The 25996-nt window shown below is 32.3% G+C and overlaps 3 protein-coding genes across 4 annotated transcripts; 1 reads left to right on the top strand and 2 right to left on the bottom strand.

Annotated features, from left to right (window-relative positions):
• The first annotated feature begins 465 nt into the window (after positions 1-465).
• LOC109797517 (uncharacterized) lies at positions 466-3774 on the top strand. The gene is made up of 6 exons (XM_020357573.2): positions 466-1009; positions 1105-1157; positions 1956-2020; positions 2128-2206; positions 2551-2856; positions 3297-3774. Exons 1-6 carry the CDS (start codon positions 600-602, stop codon positions 3449-3451), a joined length of 1068 nt encoding a protein of 355 aa, XP_020213162.1. The 5' UTR covers positions 466-599; the 3' UTR covers positions 3452-3774.
• Positions 3775-5323: 1549 nt separating this feature from the next.
• LOC109797519 (rhomboid-like protein 20) lies at positions 5324-14873 on the bottom strand. Its single transcript, XM_020357575.3, has 8 exons — positions 14716-14873; positions 14474-14574; positions 13820-13960; positions 13358-13424; positions 10739-10890; positions 10551-10652; positions 6563-6685; positions 5324-5815 (listed from the first exon to the last, which is right to left on the bottom strand). The coding sequence occupies exons 1-8, from the start codon at positions 14738-14740 to the stop codon at positions 5648-5650; spliced, it is 879 nt and encodes a 292-aa protein (XP_020213164.1). The 5' UTR covers positions 14741-14873; the 3' UTR covers positions 5324-5647.
• A 7435-nt stretch (positions 14874-22308) lies between these two features.
• Positions 22309-25659, bottom strand: LOC109798125 (F-box protein At2g26850). 2 transcript variants are annotated; one of them, XM_020358348.3, is made up of 5 exons: positions 24084-25642; positions 23880-23959; positions 23091-23263; positions 22835-22909; positions 22309-22629 (listed from the first exon to the last, which is right to left on the bottom strand). In XM_020358348.3, exons 1-5 carry the CDS (start codon positions 24759-24761, stop codon positions 22442-22444), a joined length of 1194 nt encoding a protein of 397 aa, XP_020213937.2. In that variant the 5' UTR covers positions 24762-25642; the 3' UTR covers positions 22309-22441. The 2 variants fall into 2 exon arrangements, with proteins under 2 accessions (XP_020213937.2, XP_020213939.2); XM_020358350.3 differs by lacking the exon at positions 22835-22909 and having other exon boundaries at positions 24084-25659.
• Between the last annotated feature and the right edge of the window lie 337 nt (positions 25660-25996).

The raw sequence follows: 25996 nt of genomic DNA, 5'->3' as shown, positions 1-25996 counted from the left end.
ATGAGGGGAGATTGCGTTGCCAACCAATCCACCCTTCCCCACTACATCATATTCAAGGATAAATAAAATTAACCTTAATCTAAAACTTAAAAATATCAAAGGATTTCTCATAAATAAATAATTCTTTACTATTATTTTGTTCTCTAAATATATATATGAAATTAAACTAATCTAATTATCAATTTCTATTTTGTTTTATTTCCCTTTAATTCAGAGAGGAATATAACAATAAATTTCAAATATCAAGTTCACTCGTATAACATTTTTGTGTTACTTTCTAAGTTCTAAACCTTTTGAAAAACCTAAAGTTAACTAATGCACATATATTAATTTATATGAAGATAATTTTAATTATATAAAATAAATATTTATCTAATTTTATATTTCATGCGCTAACAAAGACATGCGGGCCCCAACCCCAACACGCAGTGACTAACTGAGTATTTATTTATTCGAAACTCAACCCTTCCATTCATTCCCTAATTTCCGATTTCTCTTTGGGTTTTCATCATCACACACTCACAGTCCAATCTCCGAACCCAATCGAATTTGAATTGAATTTGAATTTGAATTTGAATTTGAATTTGAATTTTCCTGTGATGCCTTACCCGGTCCGAGAGAACCTCTCGATCGGCAACATCGGTGACGCGGCGGAGATTCTCCAAAACGGCACCGTCCAAAGCGTCACGCACATCCTCTCCGTCCTCAGCTCCGCCTCCATCTCCTTCTTCTCCGAATGGCGCCCCGGCCTCTCCATCCCCGCCAAGGACATCACCAAAGTTCACGTCGCCGACTCCGCCGCCGCCAAATCGGCTCTCTCGCCGGAGAAGCTCCTCTACTCTCTCGAGTACGCCGGCCGCGACCTGAAGCTCGTGAGGATGGCCGTCCCTCTCAAAGACACCGAGAACGAGGACTTGCTCGATTACTTGGAGGTTTGCATCGACTTCATTGATCGCGGTCGGAAGGAAGGTTCCGTTCTGGTTCACTGTTTCGCCGGAGTTTCCAGAAGGTTCTAACCATTTTAACCTAATCTCATCGCTCCAAATTAAATTGCGTTTAATTGTTTTTCATGAAGGTTGAGAGTTTTGCATGTGTTTGTTGCAGTGCGGCGGTTATTACGGCGTACTTGATGAGGACGGAACGTCTATCTGTAGAAGGTGTGAAAATTAAACCGTTACTTTGTTTAAAGTATTATATGACTGTGCATTGGAAGTGTGATTGGATAAACACCTCAACACTTTATTATTCAATAAAAGCTTGTCAAGTGAAGTGAGAAATTATTCATGGGCTTTGCCTTGAAGCTGAGTGAAATAAGCTTGATAAAAAGGGCTTATTTTGATAAGCTTTTCTACGAGGCTTATTACAATAATCCAAAAAAATCTAGTAAGTTGTTGGTATGATTGGAAGTTGGAACTAAACTTAAATCGATTTTTTAAACAAAGTCTTGAGTTTAAGTATGGTAAAAACACATGGTTAAGAATGGTAAAAAATATGGTTAAGAAGAAATGACTTACTAAAGGTAGTCAATCAGATTATATAACGGAAATTAGTAATTGACTTTGTCGGTGGATACTTACTTAACATGGTTATCTGGAAAAAAAAAATATGAAAAAGAGATTTTAGAAACATTATAAAGTTCTTTTTATTAGGCGAAATAAATTTCATATAATATCTTTCAAATACTTCCACAGTAGTTTTACTTTAGCAAACTAAGATATACTACCAGATAGTTTCAATAATGCCTTTTAGATAGCATATTAACATTGTTATCATCGTCGATTCAGTAGCAATGTTAAATGTTAATATGAGCAATTGAGTATCTTCTTCAAAATGGCCTGTGTATCGTTTGTTTTATTTTTAAAAGCGAAGTGAATTGAATGATCCGTGTAGAGAACTTATTTGCTGTTCCCTTTTTTTATTTTATTTTTATTTTATGTATTTTTTCTGTACTACAGATGCCCTTGAATCGTTGAGGCAGAGCTGTGAATTTGTTTGTCCCAATGATGGATTTCTAGAGCAGGTGTGTGCTATGTGAGGCCTCTTTGTATAGTGATGCATATATCTTTTTTTAACTTGAGGTGCTTACGAATCAGAATTATGACATTCTTGTTTTCTCTCCTGTCTTAGTTGAAAATGTTTGAGGCGATGGGTTTCAAGGTTGATCACTTCAGCCCTATATACAAGCGCTTTCGCCTAAAAATACTAGGTATGGCTTCATCCCCCTGACTTTTTGTGGATTTGTGATGCTTCGTATCTTTCTTGCAAGTTTCATGGTGCTATGGCAGGAAGGTTATAGGAAAAAATTATGATAAAAAGACTCATCTTTTAAGACCTAATTTATGGCAATAGGTTTCTTAACCCTTTTGTATTTTACATATATCAAGCTTCTTACCTAGTTAGTTGTTTTAAGTTAACTTGTTCCTACTAGTTGCTGTTATGGTATTATGCTTTATGCTTATTTTGTGAGCATATCAATCTATCCGTCTATTTTGAGCATTGAAAATGAGATCATTTGTCATCTGAGGAAAGAAATGTCTCTTATTTCTTCAGGTGAGAATCATTTCTCAGGGTTGAGGATAGACAGTTCTAAACTTGGTGCTGATCCTGGCATGCCTGTCGAAATTTCTTCAGAGGCAGAAGAAACTACTAAAACAGTAAATAACCGTAGTCCTACGTATCGTTGTAAGAAGTGCCGGCGACTTGTTGCATTGCAAGAACATGTCATAGATCATGTTCCTGGTGAGGGTGAGACAGCCTTTGAGTGGCACAAACGGAGAAGTGGCAACCCTTTCAATAAATCTAACGAATCTGAGTGTTCATCCATATTTATTGAGCCTCTAAAATGGATGAAAGCTGGTAAGGAAACATTCTACTGCAATACTACAATGTCTATTTTTCCAACGAGTTATAAATTTATGCTGCATTTTTTGTACAGAATGTTCCCATAATTTTGTATAAGAGATCAAGAATGATCTTCTATAATATTTTGAAGTGTGTTACCACTTTTTTTTTGCCTCTGTTGGGACATTTACTGAATTGTTTTTCTTTACTGCTCCCTACATTTCAAACTATCTGTTTGAAGTAATATACACATTTTATGAAAAATATCAATTGCATCAATTATTATGACAAAATAATTCTTTGACAAACCAGGATTCCTAAAGTGACACATGATTTGGAATGTGGGTAGTACATTTGAGTAGAATGTTATGTACACACACTTGTAAGGTTGTTTGGTTACATAATATATATCCATGGAAATGACAGTTTTTTTACTTATATCTCTTGTCACTCAGTTGAGGAAGGTGCATTGGAAGGAAAGCTGTCCTGTGCTCATTGCGATGCCCGTTTGGGATACTTCACTTGGGCGGGCATACAATGCAGCTGCGGAAGCTGGATAACCCCAGCCTTTCAACTCCACAAAAGCCGGATAGACATAAGCCCAATATAACCCCCTTCGCCACTTTATGCATATCCTCATCCCGCAATAAGGAATGCCACCTATATTTTTGTCGTTGTTCTTGGACTTGTGTGTTCTGCTCAAGTTTTCCAGGCTGGTCCATTGCTAATGAAGTTATGGAAGGAAGGATTGAAGTTTTGTTCTTTGGACATGCTCAAGTTTTCCAGGCTGAACCAATGCGGTTATATATGGAAGGGAGGATTGTAGTTTTACACTTTTGTGCTTCTTCCAGAATCACTCTTTGGAGCTATGATTGGAGATTAAGGATTACATTTCTAGTACATGACAAGGCTTGAGTTGGGTTTCCAGTATTAGGGCTTGTTCCCCGTATGATTTTACCGTAAGCAAGCATGATTATTTTTTTCTGCGAAAGAAAAATGAGTGTTCACCATTGTATTTGTGCCTGTTTTTCTTTGTATACTCAATATGCTTATTTTTTTCTTCGGCGTAAAGAAATTGGGTACTAGTAGAAATAGTCACAAAGGTTATCTAATGGATGAATCCTGTTTCTTGTCCATCATTCTCATGCCTCTTCACTTGCGTTCATTTTTTTTGGTCAATTCCCATCAGGCAATTGGATCAGAATTTGGTAGCTGATCTAAGTTAGGTCACAATTAATTGTTAAACGTGTCATCAGACGTTATCAGGTCTCTCTCCGCAAGATTTGCAGAAAGTACTTGCTGAAATCAAAATAGTTTTAAACAGCAATTAAGAAATTAAACCAAACAGCGTGTTCTGGCGTGTATCCTCCGAATTTCTTGTGCGTATATTGCACCATTATATACTAAAAGCTTCATGCAAAAATATAATACAATGCACAGCATGATTATGAACGTCATAGGTTCATGTTAAAAATACCATATGATAATATTATCTCAAATTTGACTTTAGGTTATGCTGTAAAATATATTTTAATATACTTGGTAGTTCTTTTTACACTATCAATTTTTGTAGGTAGCTGGCTTTTTTTTAACTGTGTTCGATAACACGTTTGTTACACTCGGACATGATCCACCACAAGCTACACTTCTTTTGTCGCATTTGATTTGAGAACAAGAATTGTGCATTGGAAATGCAAAGGCAAGTGTGAATTTACGTTAGATTATTTAAAATCACGTTGAAACACTGGTTAAGATTATTTAAGGTAAATACTTAAAAATTCACATTAAAGAATTGATTATGGAATCAAAACTGAGTTAAAGCAACTTTCAATAACTTTTGCGAATTAAAAAATATATGTATACTAAATTTTATTTCTAACTGCTTAATTTTAACCAAAATCAATTTTACAAATATTCACGTGGGAACCAATAATGTTAATTAATGTTTATTTTCTAAACATGTACAACATATGTTTTGCTAGAATATATTATACCTATTTAAGTGATTTTTGCTCCTCAGAATAGATACTATTGGCTGTATGATACCTTATGTACATTTAAAAAATCTAGGAGTAGCTCTACCTCTTCCTCTACTGTGGATTGACCCATTTGAAACAGAATTAAATAGTGTGCAATGGTTCATTAATAACATCCGGTGAATATAAATTGCTCATGAGAGCCAGCATGATCAAAGGAAATTACCTCAAAGCCAAAATTAATATGGGAGGTCAAAAATTTCCACCTTAAAGCCTAATTTTTCATCTAATTTTCTGAGGCACCAAATTAACCTCAACAAATGGTAAGTTTGGAGGCTAAGACCTCCACAATTTGCACTATGATTTTCTTTTTCAGATTTCATTGGATTAGGTGGTTTACAAGAAATTTCATTATAGACAATAAGAAGACCTCATCAGAGTGACATTCTCAACAGCTTTCACAGATCAGCATGAAACTGAGCTCCATGAGCTTCAAGCAAACTGCATAGAAGAACCTTCAACTACAGTTATCTGATTCACATTTCATGAAAATATGCATAATTTCCATATGTTGCAAGTAATTTGTACAGGATCCTAACTCATTCGTCTATCAATGCCAGTACTCAAAATGGATATCTAAAGATTAAAGTTAAGGTGGGAAAAATGATCCTAAGAAAGGAGGAATATCCTTGAGGATGGTACTAGGAATGCCTCAAGTTCACAAACATCCTCACATCATGATTAGTGAATTTCCAATCCTTCATGATTGGGATTCCATCTATATCAATTCAGAACAATCTGGCTCTCGTGTTCGCAGAACATTTATGGAATTAGTGAGACTGTGCCTCCAGTAGGATGTTGGTGGCCACATTGACATCATTTCTGGCCTGCACCAGGGCTTGTCTGGCAGAATTCCTGTCAAAGCCCATAGAAACGAGGGTAGTGATTGAGTCCTCTGATGGTTCTACTGCAGATTGCATTGGAGCAGGGTAGTTTCTCTGCAGTTAACAGATGAAAATAATTGTCAAAAAGTACATAATCCTTATATAATAATCCTATGGATGTTGACACAATGAATGTAAAGCCATAAATCACTACAAATTGCATGACAAATTTTGCAGCTAAGTCTTGGCTTTAAACCAACTTGTTTCATTATTTATATTTCAAAGCTAAGCTCAGCTTGTTAAGAAAGTTAGTCCGGTTTTTCGGCTCAAGCTAACCTCACCTCACTATGAATTTGATATGCCAATACTTAAATTCTATAATCAACTTAATTTATTTAATTTTATCTATTTTAATTGAAAAAAGTATATAATAATAAAAAAAGTAACATAAAAACACACAAGCTGAGCCAAACATAAGAACCCTCGAGCATAATTCATCGCATGAGCCTTGCTGTTGAGATGTTAATGAATCAAGCCGTGAGTATCTAGACTCTAGCGAGCAGCTTGACTCATATCCAGACCTAACAGACGTAACAAGTTCAGTTTACATTTAAAGATACTGGATGAACAGCTGCAAATGATTTGACAGCAGCTGCAAGCTAATATGCAATTATGCATATGAATATTAATATGTGTGTTCAAAGTAGAATCAGCGTCATTTGAGATTATTACATACACGTCAAGGCTTTAATTATCATGGCTGCATAGAAAGCTGATAGGTCATCAAAATCATAAATGCATAGCCGTCGAAGTTATGCAGATCACACCATAAAAGAGTTGTAGGCATAAAGAAAAACTTGCCTCCATTTGGTGAGTTGGATAGGAAGGTACATTCCTGACAACATTCCTTGCTGGTGCTGCACGTGGACTCCCCATAGATGGCAATGAAAATCGTGAAAAGAATGACGAGATCAACTCTGGGAACTGTAGTGTAGGATCACATAAGCACAAACAAATAACAACTCCCCAATAATCACTTGAGGAATAATAATATATACTGCATTTAAATTATAGGGGAAAAAAGTAAAAGTGGAAAAAATAGAAAAACCAATACATTAAAAATAGTTTCCGTGGTAGTTCACTTCATAATAATTGATGAATGAAAGCAATATAATGGAGTAGCAAGACAATTTGAATACCATCATACAGCAGAATTGCATGTACCTGGAGGGACCAGACAATATCTATATACCTAGACAATGCCCTGCTCGCAGGAACCACATGGTGGAGTCATATTAATAGTTAAACAAAATCTTAACTTATTATCACCATTCTTCTCAAACAAGAACAAGATCACCAACTACCATTTGGTTTACAGATACAAGTGCATGCAGCATCTAATCTACAAGTTCTATATAATTACCATGAAGATTCAAGATGGATTTGTAAAGTTGTGTTATGGCAAGAAAAAAAAGTTCCACTGTTCTATCATAAAAAAATCTTAATAAAGACAGCCACTAAATGCCACTCATAAGCAAAAGAAACTTAAGGTGTGTTTGGATGAAGAATTTTAGAAATTCAAAAAATTTGAAATTATTAGAACTTGAATTACTTTAATTTCAATTTTCATCATCTCTTAAATACTTTGTTTGGACAAGTCAATTCAAATTCTTAGTTTGAATTGAAAAGAACAATTTAATTTCCATTCAAGATAAAAATAAAGTCTTAAGATTAAATTTTATAAAACTAAATATTAGCCAATTTTTATAAATATTAATTCTATAAAACTAATAATTTTAAAAATTATTATAGGATAAAACTTAATGATTTAAAAAATAAATTTGACTATTCAATAATTAAAAAAAAACTATTGAAAGAAAGGAGATGGAGGTAGGAGAAAACAGAAGAAGAATTTCAAATTCTACATCTTTATGGAATTTCACAAATACTTAAATTTCAAATTCTTTGTAAATTCTTCATCCAAACAGAGTATTTTACATTGAAACATTTGAAATTCTTCAAAAAAAATTGGATTGCTCCATTAAAATCCTCCATCCAAACACACTATTAAACTCTGTTTGGTTTACTTAGTGAATGAACTTCACATTTTCAAAGCAAAAACACACATTCCAAGATAAACCGACTCCCTTATTAGAACCATAATCATCAGTCCTGGATAATGACGAATACCAGCCAGCCCTAAAAACACTAGTTGGATGATGAATTGCAGGATTACCGCTATTTTAAAATTTTGTTATGCAAACCACATATAAATGCTAAAAAAAAGTACCCAAAATTAAAGACATGCTCATATATAACAATAATAGAGCCAAAACCCAATTTTCTTTTACTTATTGTACCATTTAACTGCATATTATAACTTTATTTTTCTCATTTTGAATTCATTTTTTATTCTATCTTTTAACTTCCCATTCGTCTATATATAAAACCGTATTAAATACGAACTTTTATCTTGCACAAGAGTATTTTTAAGGGATTTTTCTTCGACAAGAGGGATTTTAGGAATTTTTTTTACTTCTTATGTAATTCGACTTTTATTTATCATAATTATTTATGAATTAAATTTTAATATTTTTAAAATAAATTATTAATAAATAGAATAACATTGTGCTACAATATAAACTATTTATCAAAAATTTAAAATACAATTTATATGTTTAAAAATATCTATTTTTAGAAATTTTAAATGTGATTTATATATTCAAACATAATACTTATTTATATATAATTTATTATAAATTTTAGTTACATATAATAAATATTTAGTACGTGCATTGCACATGCTAAAATACTAGTTTAGCTAATAAATATAAATGTAAGCACGGAATGTCATTCTTCCATGGGTAATTAATAATCAATGAGAACACAGAACTGACATGGAGATGTTAGATTATTTAGTCTAATAATGACTCGTGTAATTAGAAAATGACTTCTAATGAAAAGATGTCTAATGTGATGGTTGTTAGACTTAAAATATATTAAGAGTCATTTGGGGATTATTTTTAAGTTATTAAAATTAATTATCTCCCTTCTCACTTCATTAAGGATAATTTTTGGCATTAAAGATTTTGAATTTAAAAAAGGAGGTTATGGGAGTTAAAGTTGGTTATTTATAAAAGCATAACCTCTTTTTCTCTCTCAAGATATTTTTTGGATTTTACGTATATTTAGAAACTTGTTTTCATAAGAGGAAATTGTGAAAACTTAGAAAATTGTCAAGAATCAATTAAAGAGATTTCAACACTATCTTAGAGACCAAGTAAAGAAAGTAAGAAGGGAGAACAACTTATTAAAAATTCTAAATTGCATTATGGATCCAGATATGTCTTCTAAAATTTCTCATAGAATTTACAGAGTATGATAGTAGTGACTATTGAAAAATATGTTGATCTAAGATCCTTATAGTGTAATTTTCTTGAATGATGAACTTAATGAAGTTACATGTCATCATAAAATTTGCTTACAGGGGAAGAACAGAACACTGTCATGGGGTTGACCAGAAACCCCATATCAAAGCCGGAAAAGTCACCAGAAGACACGAGTGATGAGAGAACTAAGAAGAGGCCTGTCACAGGGAGTGATAACAAAACAAAACAAGACCACAGTGGGGTGTCACCAAAAAAACACAGAAGGGTGGCTTGGCCATTCTGGTCGCCCAGCAGAGGCAGAACCACATAACGGGAGAGAATCATGAGAAAAATAAAGGAGGATTGAGCTTTTTTCCTTTATGAAAAAAGGGGGAAAAGGTGAAGTTTGTTGAACCCCCTCTCCCCTCTCTCAAAATGACATGGTTGAGGAAGAAATTGGGTTCTCAAGCCAGTCTTTCTAAAGAAGCAATGCAAAATGCTGTATTTTGGGATGTGAATGAAAATACCCATGGACACCCAGTCACCCACAAATGAAAAACACACCACTATTGAAGTTCTGTGGTAGTCAATGGACGCTAAAAGTGCACAGTATGCTACCGATAACTGCTATGAAAAAACACTTTTGCTTACCACAAACCACACTCAGTCTAATAGACAATAGTAGAAAGATTTTAAATTTGATTGCACCTCTAAGAAGCAAAGTTTAAAACATGCATAACATGGAGAGTGATTTAGATGTTATTATATGTATGTATTAATATGTTGACTTTTCAAGCTAAACTTTGACTTAATATGTTGACTTTTCATGCCAAATTTTAAAAATCTTGAACTATAATAATTATGTATGTATGTACATACATGTATATATAACACTCAATATAGAAGGTTCTTAAATAAAACTAAGCACCAATAATACTTATATATCAATATTTTCTGCCAATTTCAGAAACATACAGCCACATGCATCTGGTGTGTACGAATATATGCATATAACTTTGTATAGAAAGCAACTAAATTAATCTAATCATTTATTTATAAGTATTAGATATTTTGATACCGCTCAGCACTTTTTTTTAAAAATTTAAATAACCTTGTGGGATCAAATAGTTGGTATAAACTTTTGCTTGAAAGTATAACTTTTGTTATCAAATAACAGTGATTGAATGGAATACAAAGTAGTCTTCAATTAATATGAAGTTTTCAAAACATGATGTGAACGATGAAACTTTCCAATCCAACAGAGAAAATAATGAAATATTCATCCCATAAAATGTTATTAATTCAAGTAAGATTGATTTCAATTAACAATATCAAAAGAAACTTGATGCAATATATTTTTCCTTAGAGAAAGCTTGCATACATAATTAAAGGTAAACATATTATAGGCCATCTGAATGCACTGCCACGTAATTGCTAAAATCCAAAATAACAAAAAACTCAAATTTCAGACTTAAATGTACCTTTGCTTTGCGGATGTAAAAGACATTTAAGCGGTACAAGGAACCAGCAAGGATGCCACACAACCCTGGTAAGATGGATCTTTTCCATGATGACAAAAGAAGCTACAATAATATAAATTAGTTTTCAGACATGGAATGATTCTAGAAATGCATGTTATATAAACACCCATAATTCAGTTCAACAATACCTGAAGACCAGCTAGATATATGAACGACTTGTCTGAGAAGAGGAAACTAAAAACTCGAAATCGTGTTGAAACCGGAATGTCAAAGAAAAAGGGTACAAATGAAGCAAATATAAGGCCATAAGGCCCAGGAGTGACAAGGTTTGCTGTAGGATCTGCAAAGAGTGGACATAAAACAGTCAAACTAAGAACAAACACAAGTTACTAAAAAGGAAATGTCAGTACTTTGAGCACCAAAGTGCAAAAAGCCACATAATTAACCAGATAATAGCATCTTTTATTTTTCCATTGGAATTACATTAACTACACTAGGATTCGAACCTAAGACTTTGTGCATACTACTCCAACCCTCTCATCAATAGGCCGACCCTAGTGGTTCAACCAGACAATAACATCTTAAACAGTTAATTGCTATATCAAATTAGAGAATCAGTCTCCACAAGTTGCACACTGTAAACTGCCCTATCAAATTCTCACATAATATGTATGCGCCAGCGCCATTCACCACTATAAAAATTGAGGCAAGAGCAAGACATTCCTATATCTTTCAACATGCCTACAAGTAAGATTACAGTGAAAAAAGCTATTTGTGAATTATTCAAACTCAACTTGTTTAATGCTTAAACTTGAAAAGGAGAATAATTTTTATTATTATCAATAATTTTTTTGTATTACATTTTCCTAACACCTATTTATAACAATCTAATCTTCCAAAATAAGGAAATATGGAAAAAATATTCTGAAAAATAAACTAGAAAATTCTACAGATATTTTCTCTAATTAGGAAGATTTTCCTCTAATTACAACACTCCCCCTCAAGTTGGTAAATGAATATCAATCATTCCCAACTTGCCTACAAGATCTTGAAATCTACCCTGAGGGAGCCCTTTTGTAAAAAATCTGCTATCTGAAGTTCTGTAGGAACATGAGTTGTTATCACAAAGCCTCTGTCTAGATTATTAACTCATTTATTTAACAAAACTAACAAGCTTGATTATTAACTCAAATATAAATGAGTCAAGCTCAATGTTTACAAGGTCAACACCAAATGCCTATGAGTAGCTTGTGAGAGTACAAGTGTCTTTGTTATGGATGCTTTATTCTATCTCTACTTATAAAAGACCAAGCCAACTGGCTGAGTTCTTGCGATTGATTGGCTCATCGAAACCACTAGTCACTAGCTTACCCTTTTGTTCCCAATAGAAACATAGAATTCGTTAAGGAAGAACTTTAATCACTAGCATCACAAACACTTGAGATGCATTCAATTTCCGCTCAACGAAGTATACACAGATGAATAACTCTTGTTATGCTGTTAAAATCAGATGCAAAAATGCTTAGAGTAATCTTATACAACTACCTTTTTCAGTAACATGCTACTTAGCTTATTTTTCCTGGTGAGAAGGTTTAAAGGAAAACAAAATCATAACTTGGAACACATACACTCCTTAAAAATTTGGTAATTAAATTCAAACCTTAAATTTTACAGAGAGTTTTGACTCTTGTACTTGGCTATTTTCCCATTCAACCTTTCCTTGTAACACCATTAACATCAAGCATAGCAGTATACAGACACCTAAAATGTCCTGGTATACTTGGGACTTATTTCATAACAAAACAAGTCACTATTCTTCTGTCAGATCATCTCATCATCTTAAATGACATAAAGTCATAAACCATCTTTTTGACCACTAGAATTAGATTTAATGAAATGACTAAAGAAACTAACTTCCTTATGTCACTCATTCATTAATATGAATCTGTGTCATTAGACCTTTTTCAAACATTAGAAAAAACATAAACTTACAGAGCTGAAGCATAGAAAACACATTTAAGATACTAATTACAAGAAGAAAAACAATGGCATCAGTAAACTTCAAACCCATTTACTCATTAGAACAGAACAAGTTGCTGGTAGCCGGTAGGCATTCTAATGTAAAATAATCACATGATTAAAGCACAATTCTGCTAGTCAAATAATTTACCTACCTAATGCCAAAAATAATTCCATATATTATTATTACAGGGAAATTCATTCAATTCACTTACTAACACAAACAATGACTCTTGATCCTTTAAATAAAAAGAAATCAAATGGTTTTGAATATTATAATAATAACTTGAAATTTTTAACATGTTGTGGGATAAAACTTCAGATGCAAAATTCAACTTCTTTATGGTCAAACTCAAACAGAGAAGCTCTATCACTCCATAATATTCACTTCAAGCAGTTTGCTTAGCTCTTGACTAAATAGCATTGAGACATTTTGTTATTGGTACTGAGAAATTAAAGCACCAAAGTGGTTTAAACTAAGGAAGTACACAGTAATATCAGCATTAACATTTTATATGAAGGGAAGTTCCTCATAATCAGTCAACCAAGTATCCTGCCTTATATGTTCTTCACTAAATCAGTATTAGAAAATGGTTACAAAATGCCAAGAAAAGGCCAAAAGATGAGACAAAAACAGTCCAGAAGGAAAATTCAGTACATGAAAAGACTTGGCATGCACAACCAAAAAGATTAAGCAAAATGTATCACAAGAAAAATCATATACAGTGATTAATCAAAGTTAAAGTGGTGAAAGAGAGGCATACGAAGACCAATATTGAGAATATTACCTTTTAAAAGTGCTACAGCAAGGACTTCAAGCAGCAGTGAAGTTAATATGGAAAACACGATAAAGACCTGCATAAAGGGAGCACACAGATATTTGAAACCATATACAACAGAAAAACTCCCCTCCCCCCACCCACTGTGTGCAAGTGCATTTATAAGGTTGTCATGCAGATGGAGAACCTATGGAGGTAGATATGGTATTTCAAAAAATAAACATAATATCATTGACAATGCATCAAGGCAAATTTGATGATGGATAGGGGCTATTTTGAACAGGGGACAATGGAAAAGGTAATGAAAACATCAACTTTGTTTGGCAATTGTATTAGACCATGGTACAAATCAATCCAACATAATGAATTACATACCTTTTTTTATTATTAACCAGAACTGAGTTCCAAAAATATATGTACAGATGGCACATAAACTCCTAAATGTAAACTTTCAAAATAAAAATTACTTACCGAGTATTTATTGGAACCTATCTGTCTCTCAAAGACCCTGAAATAATATAGCAGATACAGTCCAAACATCAACTCTGGTGTTGATGAGAAGGAAAATATGGACATGATCCACTTCCAAATGCGAAACTTTCCAAAAACATCCTGCCAGAAAGAGAAGAAAACGGACTAAGAAAACATAGTTAATGCACAATAAGTTCAGGTCTGTGCAAGAGTTAACACAGTCCCAGTGCTTCTGGTGTTTAAACACTCTAGATGGCAAATAAATAACACCCGCCAGATTTGTTCATTAATACCATTATCCCTAGCTACAATTCCAAGAGAGATAACTAAATGAATCTTAAACTCAATTTTAAATCAGTGGTGATTTTACCCTGTGGATCAATCCCAAATACCATTATCATCACAAACTGACATATCATGCCAGAAAATTCTAAATATATCCAAATCATTATCTGAAAAAAAAGGCCTTCAAATTAATTTAAGATCAAAATCAAAATCTCAAACTCAAATGACCTACCCAATTCTCTCTTAACTCCTAATACATATAAACATCGCACGCAAAACTCAGTTACACATTGACACATTGGGACTAATTACAGATTATTACATAAAATAAAAAAGAACGAACAGTTAAAAGGAAAATAAGAGGGACACCTGATATGACAGTCCCAGAGTGTTGTAACGGCCTTGGATCCCAAAAAAGATTGTGAAAAGCGCCGAGGCGATGATGAAAGCCCTCGTGACAGGAGCATTTGCTGCGAACACACATAACAAAGCGTTTGAATATCATAAACACCATTCAAAAAGGGGAAAACTTTGTCACAATAAAGATAAAGGGGGTGTGAAAAATGAACACCCCAGATGATTATTCGACTCGGAAAAGATAATTGACGCACTGAAACCAGATGGGCCTCCGTTCATCGTCGCAGTGGAGCAGAAAGCAACGACCTTCTCTTTGAGAGTCTTTCTGGGTTTTATTTTTTTTTTCTTTCTTGTGTTTGCTTCTTAGTTGAGGTTTTCCACAGTTTGGCTTATATTGAAATCAACTAATTTAATTATTTGATTAAATTTGAATATATTAATTGAAAAGAAAATAAAGAGGGGTTGTTGAATTGAATGACTTCTTTGGAATCTTCTCTTCCCTCTAACAGCCTCTTTCATGGAACTGCCTAGGCGGTTTACTTTTTCTTTTTGGATTTTTTCTACAAATCCAAAGATCAAGTAAATTAAAATATCTCATTAAAATAAAATAATATATTTTAAGTAGGTTAATTATGATTTTAATCTTTTAAAATTTAGGGTAAATTTTTTTCTCAAATTTAAAGTCATTATTGAAATTTTGTACCTTGAAAGCATAATTTATATATATATATATATATATATATAATTATTTACTTTATTTTAAAATTCAAAAGAAAAATAAAAATATGAGTTAAATAATAACATTAACGTTTTGTTTAGCAATTAAAATGAAAATAGATAAATTAAGTTTAGGAACTTAAATAAAATCCTATAATTTTTATAAATTTATTTAAATTTTTCTTACTTTCAAGATTCAAAGTATAAATTGCATACACTTTTAGGACCTATTAAGTCTCATTTATACATATGTTTAGATATAAATTATTGAACAATTTCACCCATTCCTTGCACTCTTGTAATATAATTGTTCTTTTTTTTATTAATTTTTGTGCAGATATAGCTAACCCAAAAATCATCTGACAATACCATGATACACCTCATTTTTGTGCAGGTATTGAGTTAAAAAGTTGAGGTTGAAAATCCATTGGATTGGAAATTGAAAGAGCTAAGGAGCAGGAGAAGCATCATTGCGTCGGGCGCAGACTACCCGCGCCAGGCTTGTGAAAACAAAGAGCGTTCAAAACTCTCTGGAAGACATTGTGCTTGGCGCAGGAGTATCCGTGCCGGACGTAATTCGAGACAGAGAGTAATTACCTCTCTGGAAGACCATGCGCCGGTCGCGAAGTATAACGTGTCAGACATGTAAACCCTATCCTGTCTCGACCAATTCGTATTTGGGCAAAGCTTCGAGGCTTTTCCGCCTCATTCACACATTGGGCGACTTCTAGGAGCTGTGGAAGGGATTCTCGGTACTTGAGACCGGAGGTTAGATATAACCAACTTAACTCTTATGTAATCTTCACGTTATCAATGATATATATATATATATATATATATATATATATATGATGTTTCATTCATTGTTGTGTTATGTTTGATATAGAGTCCATTGGGTATTAAAAAATAACCTTTGAAACTAGCTTTGAAACAAATGCCTAGTGGGAAATATATCTAGGAATGGAGCTTGGCCCATTAGTAGTCTTAAACCCTAACCCGTAATGCAAGTGTATGTATTGGATACTCAAGGAATTGATATTCATTACCTGCACCTAGGCTCTTACACTAAGGGATTAGGTTTGAGTAAACTTATGAGTTGACTAAGCAATGAATGTAACAAGAAAATAAAGATTCATCCGTGTGAAGTTTGGTGATGTCTAATCACACAATCTTACAAAATCATAATACAATTTTTATCCCTTCCACACACTCAAAGTATATTATAGGTATGAAATTCCATTAGTCATAACCTTTATTTGAATTGCATGACAATCTATGAAAAATTAGAATTATTTTTTAGTCACAAATAGTCAATAAATGCTTATTTTACCTACTAGTCCCTGTGGATACGATTTAAATTTACTACTTGAACGGCCGTATACTTATCGTGTTTAAGTCCGTTGATAGAATAAAAATGATTTATAACAAAGACAGAAACTAATGTCAACAAAAATCTCAATAAGACCATATATTATTTTATCTTATAATAATTTAATATAGACAATGACAATTTTATTATTAGTAATTATTTAAAATTCAGTACAATGAAAAGTAAATTATCTTTATGCAAATAAAACACATACAAATAATAAAACATCTTCTTTTTTTTTTATACCAAGCCTTCTACTTTTTTATTTAATATTTAATATATTAATTAGTTCCTAATTTTTTTTCATAATTTATAATTAGGTCTTTAAATTATAAAAAAATTATAATTAAGTCTTTCATCATTTTATATTCTTATTATTTAATCTTCGAGGTTAAATTTATTTTTTAAATCTATAAAAATTTTACAAATCATTCTTTATATTCGTGTAAATGAAATATTTTTAGAAACTTTTGTAACTAGTATTATAGCATATGTAATATATCGATATGTTTATTATATATAATATAATTAAATTTTATAATAAAATATATATTAAAAATATTATATTTGAATATATATATTATATTTAAAATAAGTATACATAAATATTTTAAATAAATAATTATATTTTAGATTTATGATAAATAAATTTTATTATAAAAAATAATTTTTATTTATTAACAATATATTTTTAAATATTAATATTTATTAATAAATAATTATAATAAATAAAAATTAAATTGGATAAAAAATTGTAAAAATCTCTACAAATTATAATGTAAAAAAAACTCTTAAAAATATTCTCACATAAAATAGATATTCGTCGATATTTTTGTTATTTAGTCTTTGGGATCAAATTTTTTTTAAAATCTACAAAATTTCATAAAATATTTTTTATATGCTTGTAATTGAAAACTTTTAAAGAATTTTTTTAACTAATATTTAAACATATATAATATACAAACATGTGTTATTATTTATAATATAATTAAAATTTATAATAAACTATATATATATAATATTTAAATATATAAATTATATTTAAAATAAATATACATAAATATTTTAAACAAATAAATTATATTTTAGATTTATGATAAATAATTTATATTATAAAAAAATTATTTATTGATAATCTATTTTTATAAAATTAATATTTAATTAATAAATAATTATGATATACAAAAATTGAATTGAATAAAAAGTTATAAAAATATATATAAACTTTATCATTGTAGAAAAACTTATAAAAACATTATTGTATAAGGTAGAGATTTATGTTTAATATATAGAAATTAGTTTTTTATTTAATTTAATTTTTTATTTATAATATTTATTTTTTAACTAAATTTTAATTTTTTTTATAAAAAATTATCAATAACTAAATATAAATAACTCATCTAAATTTAAAATATAACTTATATGATTTAAATTATTTAACTATATATATATATATATATGTATATATTCAAATAGATTATTTATTTGTTTATACAATTTATTATAATTTTTTGTTATATATAATAAATATTTAACGGCTACAATACTGGAGTTGCTTATAATTAGAAGAAATGATATTGGATCCTTTTGTTCAAACTTCTAAACAAGTGTTTTTAAAAAAATTTACTTTACAAACAGATAGGAATTGTTTCTTAAAAAAAATAGAAAACTACTTATTTTTAAAATTAAAAAAAAAAGTTTAGACAAATACAAACAATAAATAAACAAAAATGCGTATTTAGTATGTGCATTAAATATTTATTATATAATTAGAATTTAAAATAAATATTATATTAAAATATATATATTTTAAATTTGAATAAATAAATATTTTTGAATATATAAAGTATATTTCATATTTAGGATAAATAATCAATACCTATATATTAAATACAAATATGTACCTTTTACAAGAGTGTTTTCAGACTTCAAGGAAAGAATTTTTAGAATTTTTTTAATTTCTTATCTAATTTCTTATTGATAAATAAAAATAATAACTTTTATAATATAAATTATTTATCATAATTTTATAATATAATTTATAGCTTTAAAATATCTATTTATACAAATTTGAAACATGATTCATACATTCAAACATATCATTTATTTGTACATATAATTTATTATAAATTTTAGTAAAATATTATTTTGTTGGTTACATTGTATTTTTAATTTATCTATTTCATCACTTTGTAATTTTAGTCCTTTTATTTGAAAATAGAAGCATTTAATTTCTCTAATTTTAGAAATACAAAATTTTGATTGTCCTATCAAATTAATATCTATTATTTGTTATATTTTAACATTTTATTTATATCTAAGTGTATGTCACATTTAGTAAAATAAAATATATATTGTATTAGTATGATGTTATTCATCTAATTAATAGGTGTGAGACCCGCAACACCCAAACTCTTTTCTTACTCACTTCCCTTTTCTCTCTTCACTCTCATTTCCTCTCATTCTCTTTTTCCTTTTCTCAAACCTCCTTATGGTGACTGTTGTGATCGTAGGTGCTCAGTAGCTGAGAGCTCTGACTCCTCTTTCCATTTATCTTCTTCTCCTCCTCTTCTCCGGGAGTTCAGATTCTTCTTCTCCGAGGTAAGGGAAGTTAGTTTTCGTGCGGATTGGTTGTAAATGAGTGTGGGAACTCAAATGTTGCATGATTTTAGAAGATTGATGGTTGGATTGGAGAGTTCTTTGTTTTCGGGGTTTTGGGAAAATTGGGAAAATGGGGATGCTTATGTGTTTGATGGTTTCATGTTGAAAAAGAGATGGCTTTTGAGTTGCATGTTGTAAATGTAGTTCATTTGATGGATTGCATGTGTTTGAGTTGACTGATTTTGCAAGTTTTGCGTGAAATTTTCGAAATGGTGAGGGTTACTGTTTGAAATTGTGTCGAGCGTAGTTCTTGGCACCGGGCGTGTGTCCATCAGAGAGCTTCATTGTTCAAGCACGTCGGGCGCAAGGTTAGTTGCACCAGGTGAGCTTGGGAATGGAAGTCCATGGATGGCTCACGCCAGGCGTGGGGAGAACCGCACTAGACGTGATATCAGATAGGGACTCAAAGAGTTGAGTTACTGGCATGGCGTTGGGCGTGATTAGATCTCGCTGGGCGTGATTAGATCTCGCCGGGCGTGATTAGATTTTGTCGGGCGTCGAGACTCCATGAGGGTCTCTACCTAGGGTGGCGTCGGGCGCAGAATGAGCGCCCTGGGTGTGAGACCTTGATGAGGTCTCTGCCTTACTTGCGCCAAACGTGAGTTTGGTACGCTGGGCTTGGGAGACTCCTGGGAGTCTCTACCTCCTAATTGCGTTGGGCATAATTGGAATTGCGTCGGGTGTGTAAGAGCTTTAGAGCTCTCGGGTTGGGTCCAGGCTGGGCGCAAATCCTATTGCGTTGGGCGTGGAGATGTCTTACCCTATAACTCTGAAAATGCTGAATGTTGTTTATGCTGATTAATGATGTTAAGATGAGCTGTGTTGTATGTTGTTTATGCTGATTAATGATGTTAAGCTGAGCTGGCTGTTAATGCTGTTAAGTTGAGCTGTGCTGAATGTTGAACATGCTGTTTAAATTGTTGAGTTGTGTTGTTGAATGTGAGCTGTTGATCACTAGGACTAGAGGAGATGTTTTTGAAGTTGTTCATCCCATTGTGTGGATTGAGGAAGCTGTGGTGCTCTCAGAGCCCAATTTGTTGAAAACCCTCCTTGGGAAGTTGTTCCTTGGAGTGGTCATTGTGTTGTTCTCCTCTAGTAATTAGTTGGTCCCGTGTGTGGGCAAGGTTGAGGCACACGTGTACAAAGCGACCACGGTATAGGGGCCAGGTCGAGTTATACCGATTACAAGCGGCCAATTGAGTAAAGTACGAAGTCGGGAACTTAGTTCCTAACTAAGTATCGGAAGGTTGTGGTATTTGGAGGATAGTCGGTAGGCTAATTCCATAGGTGGCTTAGTTAAGCTAGCTAATGTCGTGGTAGGCCTAAAACCCAGCTGTTCTATCTTGATATAGTACTATACTTCCTTGTTTAAGTGGCAAAGTCTGAGAAATCGTGAAGTTGTGAATTGATATCCAAATTTGTTGTTTACCTAGCAAATCCAAAAAGGTTCTTTGTTGTCGGTTCGGTAGGACCTAGTCACTTATACTGCTCACCCATGTTGTAGGAGATCTCCGAGTTGAAATGCATGACGACGCATAAGCTGTTTGATGTTGATTTTGCTGATTGATATGAGTTGTATATGTGTAACTATAATATAGTTGTATGCTGTTATGTGTTGTATGTTAAATCTGTTGAGAGTGATGATGTGCTGATAAGTTGAAAGCTGTTTATAATTTAATTATATGCTGATTCTTTTCACTAGCTTACCCTTGTATGTTTCCATGTGGGTTGGACTGCAATGATCATACTGTGTATGAGAGCAGAGCAGGGATAGGCTGGAGTGTAGTAACAAGGCTACAGGTGATAACAAGAGCTGACTTTTTGTTTATGGACTACTTGGTGTGGCTATTTTGTAGTTTTGGATACTGACTTGTTGAGCCCTAGGCTAGACTTATGTATATATAATTACTCTTTAATATGCATACTCTATTCTGTGTGGTAATGTTTGTTGTGTGACGGCCAGGCGGGTCATTACAATAAACATACATTAATATGTGTAATTTTTAGTTATATTTTATTTTACTAAAAAATCTAATTGTATTAATAAAAAAAATTAAGTCAAATTATTCATATATTATTTTAGATAACGATGTTATCAATACAAAATAATGACAAGTTTTAATTGGAGAACCTAGCTAATTTACTTTTAATGGAATACCCTCTCACAATCATGTTTTTTCCTATACTTATACATTTAATACTACTAAACAAAATATGTTTATATATATATATATATATATATATATATTATAGTAGTATTAATAATATTATTACTTAAGGACAAGGTTAATAATTTTATGAATAGAAAGAAGTTAATTTGACTTTAGGCATGACAATAAATTTGATCTTGTGATACCCATTTAATCTTAACTCAAATTTGATGAAAAGAGTCTATTTTGATTGAGTTCAGGTCCAAATTGTTCTGTTTTGTAAAAATGCAGGCGAAGCCATATTTATGATACAACTACCTTCCTCTCTTAGATTCGAACATGCATCAATCAAGATTATACACAGACATACTTATAGTTAGAAATTTATTCTCATAACCTCATTTGTTATAATTATTGAAAATATAAGTTAATTATTATAACAGTTAAATAATTGAAATTATAATAGTATATAGTTAAAATAGATAAATATTAAAAAAATTGTCATCTATTATTTTTTATATAATATATTTGAATAACAATTTACTTGCTATGTGAATATATGATTTATTTTAAAGTATACATAAATACATTGAATTCAGGGGAAATAAAAGGTGAGGTGGCTTTCTTCTTCCTTTTTTTTTAACAGATTATTTCAACCCCAATATTGTTGTGATTAGGTTTAAAATCTCTATCTCCCTCAAACTCAACCTCAGACATATACTATACAATTATCATGCCTAACTAATTTGGTAGTGCACTATCTGTCACTCTTGATTTATGATTAGGATTCAAGAGACAGGACAAGACATGCTTATCGTTCTTGGTCCCATCAAATTACAAGGAGATGATAATGATTTTATAAACTAACACGATGAGCAACCATGGTAATGCGGCATTTACATTTTACACTATTTTTTATGTCGTGGCACACATGTCACAGCCTCAGAAAATTCATTCATGCACTCTTTCGAAGTTTATACCTGTTGTTAGGAATGACATTGTTCTTTGACAAACTAGTCCTTCACATTTTAGGAAGTGTATCTGCTTAAGTTACAAAAATTCTAAGCTCTAAAATGAATCAAGCTATTCCACGATTTTGGTTGGCCACAGATTCTTCCACCTTGTAATTTCTTCCTGGCTATGCAACTTCCTGATTCCCCCATAAAAACCATCTATTTCATTGCCTTTTTCTCTATGATGCTTCCTATTTATCACAGCTTGTCTCCATCTGGATCCAGATGTGTACTGTGTGAACTCCAAAATCACCATGTCTGTCAACAACACTTCACTTTTGTTAGTGAAACGCCTAAAACATTGTTTAGCAAGTAGCACAATCACATGGACTTCAGAAAAATATTTGGAAAGTTGTTCAATTCTGTTTACTACAAGTTACAATACAATGAAAACTAGATTTTAAAAAAAGGAAGAGAGGGTGGGGAGTAATATTAAAATGTACAAGTGGACTGATTCCCTTACCATTGTGGTGACAATGGCAATGGTTCCCATGTCCTTGACATTGTTCCAAATGACCAATGACACCATACCACCAACCTAAAATAAAACCCCAAAAATTATTACATCAAGATAGTCCAATATACATATCATGATCAAATTAGTATTAACTATTAATTTTTGTTTTTGACAAAGTATGATAAAGGCATTTTTGGTGGAGTTAGTTTAGAAATTAGCCCAAGTCAGAAACATGGTGCACAAGGATGGAATTAAGACATACCATAAGGAAACTCTTTGTTTCTTCTCCACTGGATCTCAATGTGATCTCCAGGTCTCAATTCATCCAAACAGTCAGAGATATGAAGGGCATGTGGAGAAGAGGCAATTGGTGGCACCCTCAACCGATCCCATTTTATGTTTTCCTCAGTTGTCCATCTCCCATGAGGTGAGTACCTGCCACAAAAATTGGACTTATCAACCTTCAAAATTTGGGTATTGCTAACCAATCTCTCAAGGATTTTTTTTTTTTTTTTATGGAAAATTTTCATCAAAAACTATAATAAAGTTATCCCGGAGAACATGTAAATACATTTTTTTAATAAATTTAATTTATATAAGTTGCAAAAAAAATTTAAATCTTTAATAACTCAATCAAATTTCGATTAATAAAAATTTGCAACTTGACAAATTCAAGAAATTTTTTTAAGTACTAAAATATTATTTAATGAGAAAATAAAAAAAAATTATAAACATGATCTGTGTAATGACATCGTTTTATAATCCTTCTATTTGAATTGACAATTTTTTTTATCATAAGAAAAAACGTTTTTAATAATTAGTTTTTGACAACTTATTTGTTAAAATGTATGAATAAATTAAATGAAAAATGCACTGGACTTAAAATTGGATCAGGTTCCAATCATTCAAATGGATTTTCTTAACTAATGGAGCACAATTCCTTAAAAATTTAGGAAAAGAAAGCCATCGTATAAGAGGTTATGCTGCTAAGATTTTTGTATGACTTGAGGGGGCAGTAGGACAGATAGACAGAGAAGACCTTTCCACATACCTTGCCAGAAAAGTGTCAGATCTCGAGTCATAACAAAGTTGAGCATCATAACATGAGAGCATGAACCCAGCATGACCATTCTGAAAAAGGAAAGTGTGAAACAATTATACCAAATCCCAAAAAGAAGAATCATTATGCAGAATATTGGTATTTATTCATTTGGACTTAAAGAAGACATAAATCAGATTATGTGCAACTAATTACCTCACGGTTATAGACTTGAGCTGGGAACCAAAATTTGCCACTCTCAAGAGAAAAATATAGTGCCCCGATTGAATCTTCTGGTAATGAGCTACTTGACTGTGTTGTGGCCTTTTCTGATTTTGCTTTGATCCATAGAAAGGGAAGAAAACCACCATGAATGAAAGCAAATATTCCTTTCGGATTTTGCTGGTTGGAGATCTTCTCTCTGTTCATGGAAGCTACATGCCATTTCCATTGGCTATAAGCAGCATCACCAAACACCTTACGCCATTTCCTCTCCATGTGTTTCTTCCATAAATGATCACTTCTACATCTATCCCTCAGAGATGTGCACACTCTTGCCACACTGCATAATTCAGATGGTGAAAGGTGCTCGAGGATAGACTCCAATGGCAAATCAGGCAAATCCAAGAGAGAAACCTTCCCTTCCTCTTCCTCATTCTCCACCTTAGACACCAAACTCTTCTTTTTCAATGACATGCCAAGAAAAAACTGAAAAAAACTACAAGGGGTGCTTGTGCTCCCTTTCCTGAGCCTAGAAATTAACCAACTTGAAAGGCTCCCCAAAAACCCAATTGCCCCTAGTTTGGTCCCACCCTCCCCTGATGAGAGAGGCTTACCGGTAAAGGACTTGGAAAGGATGAGAAATGAGACAAAAGATATAAGGAAGTAAAGCATTGTAATTGAAGGTTTATATAAAAAGGGTCCAAGTCTAACACCAACAGATATTGGCAGAAAGATCAGCAATGCTGAAACTCATACCAATGATTTCCTATTAAAGGGGAAAAGAAAAAAAAAAAAGATCCACCAATGGAAGGACTTAATGCAGTGCTTTGAGTGAAGGAGTTGTGTAAACTACACAACCGACAAGGCTTCACAGCTGGTTAGTTAAAGCACTTTCCACATTGAACCCAAAACAATGATGAAGGGAGCTCCTTAAAAATGTGTTAGCCAGCATCTACACACAGTGAATTCCCACAATATGTACGGGCAGTGGGAGGCAGCTGTTAAGTGATTGATGGCGAGGTGTTTGAGAGAAGGAAAGCATGATATTGGTTAGATCACAATGATGATGACACCAAAAGGAGGCATGGTGGATCCAAATTTAAAACCAATATAGCCTGTTTAATCACATGATGCTGGGAATAAGATGAAATCTAGGAAATATATGAGCCACGTGGGATGTGTTAGCCTGTTAGTATAATTGCACAAATTAATGCATTCACATACCCACCGATCAATGAATTGAAAATGCAAACAAAACAATAACAACTTATTAGGATGGACTTAGTGATGAGAGAAAGATAATTGTTGTTGAAGAAAAGAAAATAACAAGTATATAAAACTAAAGAAAAAGAAGTTAGGAGGCAAGTGGGGTCCCCATGAATTGATCTAAAGTTCAATCACAACTGGGGTTGTGCTTGTATCTTTATGGCGTGCTTGAGTAAAGAAGAGGGAGAAAGGGACTGATATCTGAAAATGAATGATGGGTTTTGAAGGGTTTAATGAATTACGTTAGAGAACAGAGGTGGGGGTGGGTATGTATGTTAATGTGATTTGTCACAACTTCAACTAGAAGGGTGCCATAATAAAGTCTACCTGTTTCTTTGCCTAACTCCCACCAAACTATAGTAGAACTAGTGTCCAACCAGACAAGGGTTTTCATGGGATTCTAATTTCTAATCAAGACACCAAAGATGTGTCCTTCGATTCATTAAGACCTCATATTTATTGCTATGCTCGCGGAAAGGACACGGGGCCTCTTCCTCTGCCTTGTTCTATGTGATATTTCCTATGTCCTTCATATTTTCTATCCAACTGCATTAACTTAACAATCATGCTGCCTGCCTAAAATTCAATTCCTTTTACAATTCTTTAACCATTTAAATAATTAATAAATTATATTTTTATTA

Source organism: Cajanus cajan, chromosome 6 (genome assembly GCF_000230855.2).
Source record: "Cajanus cajan strain Asha chromosome 6, NIPB_CcT2T_4, whole genome shotgun sequence".
Taxonomy (NCBI): Eukaryota; Viridiplantae; Streptophyta; class Magnoliopsida; order Fabales; family Fabaceae; genus Cajanus; species Cajanus cajan.
This window is presented reverse-complemented; position numbering and strand designations above follow the sequence as displayed.

What these genes read in the sequence shown, in the direction of transcription:
- LOC109797517 (XM_020357573.2), top strand. Translation starts at nt 600, where the DNA reads ATGCCTTACCCGGTCCGAGAGAACCTCTCGATCGGCAACATCGGTGAC. An exon ending in TTCGCCGGAGTTTCCAGAAG is followed by an intron (nt 1,010 to 1,104) that starts GTTCTAACCATT and finishes TGTTTGTTGCAG; the next exon opens with TGCGGCGGTTATTACGGCGT. An exon ending in CTTTCGCCTAAAAATACTAG is followed by an intron (nt 2,207 to 2,550) that starts GTATGGCTTCAT and finishes TTATTTCTTCAG; the next exon opens with GTGAGAATCATTTCTCAGGG.
- LOC109797519 (XM_020357575.3), bottom strand. Translation starts at nt 14,740, where the DNA reads ATGAACGGAGGCCCATCTGGTTTCA. An exon ending in CGGAGGCCCATCTGGTTTCA is followed by an intron (nt 14,575 to 14,715) that starts GTGCGTCAATTA and finishes GTGTGTTCGCAG; the next exon opens with CAAATGCTCCTGTCACGAGG. An exon ending in TATATCTAGCTGGTCTTCAG is followed by an intron (nt 10,653 to 10,738) that starts GTATTGTTGAAC and finishes ATATTATTGTAG; the next exon opens with CTTCTTTTGTCATCATGGAA.
- LOC109798125 (XM_020358348.3), bottom strand. Translation starts at nt 24,761, where the DNA reads ATGCTTTACTTCCTTATATCTTTTGTCTCATTTCTCATCCTTTCCAAG. An exon ending in TCTGACACTTTTCTGGCAAG is followed by an intron (nt 23,264 to 23,879) that starts GTATGTGGAAAG and finishes TTTTTGTGGCAG; the next exon opens with GTACTCACCTCATGGGAGAT. An exon ending in TTGCCATTGTCACCACAATG is followed by an intron (nt 22,630 to 22,834) that starts GTAAGGGAATCA and finishes TGTTGTTGACAG; the next exon opens with ACATGGTGATTTTGGAGTTC.